This window comes from Eriocheir sinensis, unplaced genomic scaffold (assembly GCF_024679095.1).
Source record: "Eriocheir sinensis breed Jianghai 21 unplaced genomic scaffold, ASM2467909v1 Scaffold1597, whole genome shotgun sequence".
Classification (NCBI taxonomy): domain Eukaryota; kingdom Metazoa; phylum Arthropoda; class Malacostraca; order Decapoda; family Varunidae; genus Eriocheir; species Eriocheir sinensis.
In genome coordinates this window covers 17,349-22,672 of record NW_026110958.1, presented here as the reverse complement: position 1 = coordinate 22,672, position 5,324 = coordinate 17,349, and the positions used below count along the sequence as shown (strand labels likewise).

General features: G+C 43.1%; 1 protein-coding gene across 1 annotated transcript; it reads left to right on the top strand.

Moving 5' to 3' along the window:
• Positions 1-538: 538 nt before the first annotated feature.
• LOC126990373 (uncharacterized) lies at positions 539-1,133 on the top strand (the record flags this gene model as incomplete). Its single annotated transcript, XM_050848995.1, has 1 exon — positions 539-1,133. A coding segment is annotated over exon 1 (595 nt), but the record flags the coding sequence as incomplete, so codon positions are not given.
• Positions 1,134-5,324: the final 4,191 nt, after the last annotated feature.

Sequence of the window (5,324 nt, the reverse complement as noted above, 5' to 3'; positions counted from 1 at the left end):
CTAATATCTTCGAATTAGGGAAAACTCTAAACGCGAAATAAAAACGAATTAACTTCCAAACGGGATTCCGCTCCTCTGCGAAAAAATAACACAAATTTATAATACATAACATTTTTTTTCAATTTATAATTTGAGGAAATAATTTCAAATAATTTCAAATAATTTCATGACAAATGTTCTGCATTATCTCATCTCTATACTTCCTGCTTTTTGTCATCAAACCTGTTTTCGGAGCAAATCTCTTCCTTTATAAATTTTGCCTTTGGTTGTCATGCTCCCTGTCTCATCTAAACTAGAGCGGAGAAGCGGGCATAAAGCGAGATGTGTAATATGCTATGCTTCTCCTTTATCAATTTCCGTTATCTCCCTTTCTCTATCCCCTTATAATTAATAGGAAAACAAGTAGGAGAGTAAAGAGTAGAGGGGAGAGAGAGAGAGAGAGAGAGAGAGAGAGAGAGAGAGAGAGAGAGAGAGAGAGAGAGAAAACTCGGTCCTGCCCCTGACGTTCGACGGGAAGCCGTTGAGCCAACAAGAGGAAATGGAGGTCCTGGGGGTCACATACGACAGCAAGATGACCTTCAGGACACATATAGAACGGCTCGCCAGGGAGGCCTCAGGGAAGCTGGCTTCCCTAAGAAGAATGTCGTGGCTCCTCGACGGCAGGGGGCTGGAGGTGCTGTATAAGTCACAAATCCGCTCCTCCCTTGAGTACGCGTGCCTTGCGTGGGGCGGGGCGGCACACAGGCACCTCGCCCACCTGAACAGGGTGCAGGATCGGGCGGAGCGGCTAATAAGGAGCAGCAGCACAGCCTGGGATCCACAACTGCAGCCGTTGCAACACCGGCGAGATGTGGCAGGCCTGACGGTAATGTTCCAGGTGCAGCAACTGAGACAGCCTCATCTCCAAGAGCTGTACCAGCAACGCCGCCGGAACCTGGTCACCACTAGGGCAGTAGTGTCTGCCCCCGAACAACTGCTCCAGCCCCGCAGCAGGACATGGCACTACCAGCGGCAGTTCCTGTACACCTACGTCGGCTTGTGGAACACTCTCCTTGCCTCGCAGCAGAACCTCGAGCGCGTGACTCTGCAAGGCTTCAAGGAGTGTGCGCACCAGTGGCTAATGGCAGGTCGACGTGGGTGAAAAGACACAAGGCAGGCCTTAAGATAGGCGGCTGTAATGAAGCTGCCTTTGGCCTACAGTGATATCTGTACTTAATTGATTATGTAGCACTCCTATATTGTAATTGTAATAAAGAGAGAGAGAGAGACAGAGAGAGAGAGAGAGAGAGAGAGAGAGAGAGAGAGAGAGAGAGAGAGAGGGGGGAGGGAAGGAGAGGGAGTGGGAGTGGGAGAGGCAGAGAATTATAAATATTTAACAGATTAATCACTTTTTTTCACATATATTAGGAGATATACGATGAACAGTTAAATGATGAGGTATAGATAATATTTCTCTCTCTCTTTCTCTTTCTCTTTCTCTTACTCTCTCTCTATTGGATTACTTATTCCAGACACATTATTTCTATCATCTCTCGACACCTCCGTCCTTTCACCTACAACTCCTCCTCTCTCTCTCTTCTCTCTCCTCCCCTGCTCCTCCTCCTTCTTCCCTCGCCCCCTTACTTCCCTCCCCGTGTCGTCTATACCAGGTGACTCCATCCATCAAACCTTCACATTCATTAGTCACTTTGCCTCTCTCTCTCTCTCTCTCTCTCTCTCTCTCTCTCTCTCTCTCTCTCTCTCTCTCTCTCATTATCTGTCTGTCTATCTATCTACCTTTCTATTTAGTAGTTACAACTGTGAAAACTATAAAAAACATAATTAAACTATAAATAAAATAATAGCATTTAGTGATTTTTATGACTACATACAAAACCAGATGACAGCAGGTTAGAATAAACGGTTGCTTGTCTCTTGTTTGGTCGTAGATACTTACTTCCCTTTCCTCTTTGTAATCAATATCGGCGACCAGCCGTAACAAAAGCTTTGGATGACGGACCAAACTGGAAAGCGTTGAATGAAGGAATTTATGGTTCTGGGAGCTGTTCATTTGTTCAATATTGTGATGCTTTTATGTATGGTTAGTCGTGGTGGATCAAAACCGTGCAATATGTGACCCATAGCAATTCTTTGCTGGAAATGGGTATTGTGAATAGTGGTTGTCTACCGTTAGTAATATCTCGACTAAATAATGCAGGTGATTTTTTTTAGATTCCTGATTTTCTTAAACAATGAGAGAGAGAGAGAGAGAGAGAGAGAGAGAGAGAGAGAGAGAGAGAGAGAGAGAGAGAGAGAGAGAGAGAGAGAGAGAGAGAGAGAGAGAGAGAGAGAGAGAGAGAGAGAGAGAGAGAGAGAGAGAGAGAGAGAGAGAGAGAGAGAGAGAGAGAGAGAGAGAGAGAGAGAGAGAGAGAGAGAGAGATACCAGAGAGACATACCATGCAGCCAATCAGATGAAACAAACAAGTAAACATTAAAACGTGACTACAGAGTAAACAGAGCGAGGCAAAGAGGAAACACAGCCACAACAACAGCGCATGAAGGCAAACAGACAATGACACGGAAAAAAGAAGTGAGACCACAACCAACAAATCACTCGTCCCATCCAAAGCAACATGACTAACAAGAACAACAGCAACTACAACTACTACCAATACAGCCTTGTAACAAACCAGTGACTAGCGTTCATCTATCTCTGGACAAAACTTCAACATTTGGATGTTCAGTCTACGTAGAGTTGACCGTAACCACGTGAAAGGCACATGTAAAGAAACAACGTAGATTAACGTTGGCAACAAATTGCGCTTTGCAAAGAATAGAGGCTGGACGACATAGCGCTGATCTTACTGTTTAAGAATGTCTGTTGAAAACCTATGCTGAAGATTTATTACCCACTCAAAAATTAATCTCTGAGCGTCTTGCAGTTTTCCACAAACTGGTAGTGCTGATTTTTTAAAACATGAAAGTCAGGCCTGAGGTTCAGATGCAGTCGTCGGTAGTGTTGGCAGACTTAAGTATGGGAAATTGATAGACCTAAGCGCCATGAAGGGTGTGAATGAGCTGTTTTGACAGACTATACCTCTCCATAAACTTCTCGCAGCAGGCAGTCAAGGGGTTTTGCTCATCTTTAACCAATCTCCTTTGCAACCTTGTTTTACCAGCACGGTTAGCACCATGATAGTGCAGAAGTGCAATAAAGCCAGCCTGAAATCTTTTTGAGTAATGTCTTTTAAATCACGCAAACTAAACATATCATGTGCTCATATATGTGTCTGAAAAGATTAACCAATGTATTTCTCAGGGATTCCCAAATACATGTCGACACACAGTGCTGCCCTACCCATGGAATGATTCTACTGGAACCAAATTAGTCAACTGGAGGATAAATACGATGTACTTGCTATTGCTTACACTTCCTTACAATTGCTCACAGCTCACCACTTTCATGTACCACATTCTTTGAGTTGGTGAGGTTGATTTTGGTTAGGGTGGGTTCATTCATTAATATATCACCGACGTTCCTCTTTCCTACATAATTTAGTCATGTGTCACAAATGCCATTGAAATAACTTTCGATTGTTGCAAATTCAGAAGGGATGAAAAGTCAGAACTACTTGAGTTCAGAGCTGAAATGCTGCTACACCAAACCCTTTCGTTACAATAGGTTACCTGTTATGTCTATGCTAAGTAAACCCGAGGAAATATAACCTGTATAACCTCATCCGAAAAACCTAACCTCAAGGTAACGTCCTGCAGTTCTGACTCCTGCCATGCGTATTTTTTCTCGTGATAAAGAGCATCTATACAAGTTATTCCTGATCTACATTAAAGATTGACAAATAACAGTGCTCCACACACCATGGTGGTCCAGAGAGGTAACAGAGATGTTGGTCAGTGGTGATGACAGGCAAAATGTGCGGGGAACGAAGCCGACGTGAACTCTTCTTGTAAAAAGAGATAAAATCGTGTAACAAACTTTTGCATTACAGTAATAACCTTAACTTTTATAATGTATCTTGGCACAATCATGATACTTCCTTGCCATGAATTAAAAGATATCACGTTACTAAACAGCCTTCTTAGTCGCTTTCGGAGGGCGTCTGGCTCCTGGAAATTCTATCCAGAGATCCCATATTTTTTTTCCGGTCGAGGCATAACCGTGCGACAGATCTGGGGCCCCGGTGTTTTTAATGAGTCGACTAGCCGGGATTCATGAGTCTCACAAGCAACCTGAATCTTCAATGAAGCGGCGGTTTGTCTGGATACAACGTCAGTTCGAGCGAGGTGTGGTAGTCCAGTAGAATTTGAAATAAATCCGCAACGAGTAAATTTTCAACGAGTAAATTTTTACCTAGTAACAAGTGCACTGCTGCTCGCGAGGAAAAGTATTTATTTATGCAAGTGTGTAAATGAAAACCACAGGTGACTAAGTAAGCTAAAAAAAATACTCACTCGGAACACTTAGCGGTATAGGTTAGAGTGTAGGCAGCATATTATGAGGTGTACAGTCATCCCTGCAGCCCAGCAGCACACAGCAACAGAAGAAGAGCCACAGAAAGCAATTGGCCTATCCATCTCACCTGAAAGAAAGGAAAGAGATATGAAAACGAGAACCATATAACATTAAATTAATAAAAAAAAACGCCTCTGTCCCTAGCAGCAATAGATAAACTGGCTACAACGGCGCTGAGTGCTAACATTTTTATTACATAGTCAGGTTGCCTCTGGAATATTATGACCCCAGTAACGTTGAAAGTGATTTTTGCCCTGTTGTTGACTCGTATTGATGAATGAAGGTAATGACGAATAATTTGCAGTTCATAAAAAAAAAATCATAAACTAACGCCAAAGGATTTTCAAGTTGGCTTTGCGCCCGTAAATATAAACAAGGGAAATGGTAATAAACGAGGGTAATATTGGGTGATGGAGGAGAAGGAGAGCTTTAAAGGAGGGAAGGAGAGGCAAGAATCAGAGATAAATGAAATGATTCACTTTAATGTTAGGCGGGGGTGGCGATGAGAGAGAGAGAGAGAGAGAGAGAGAGAGAGAGAGAGAGAGAGAGAGAGAGAGAGAGAGAGAGAGAGAGAGAGAGAGAGAGAGAGAGAGTGAGAGAGAGAGAGAGAGAGAGAGAGAGAGAGAGAGAGAGAGAGAGAGAGAGAGAGAGAGAGAGAGAGAGAGAGAGAGAGAGAGAGAGAGAGAGAGAGAGAGAGAGAGAGAGAGAGAGAGAGAGAGAGAGAGAGAGAGAGAGAGAGAGAGAGAGAGAGAGAGAGAGAGAGAGAGATCAATAAAAATAGGATAAGAATAATTTAAGGAAAATAATCGAAATG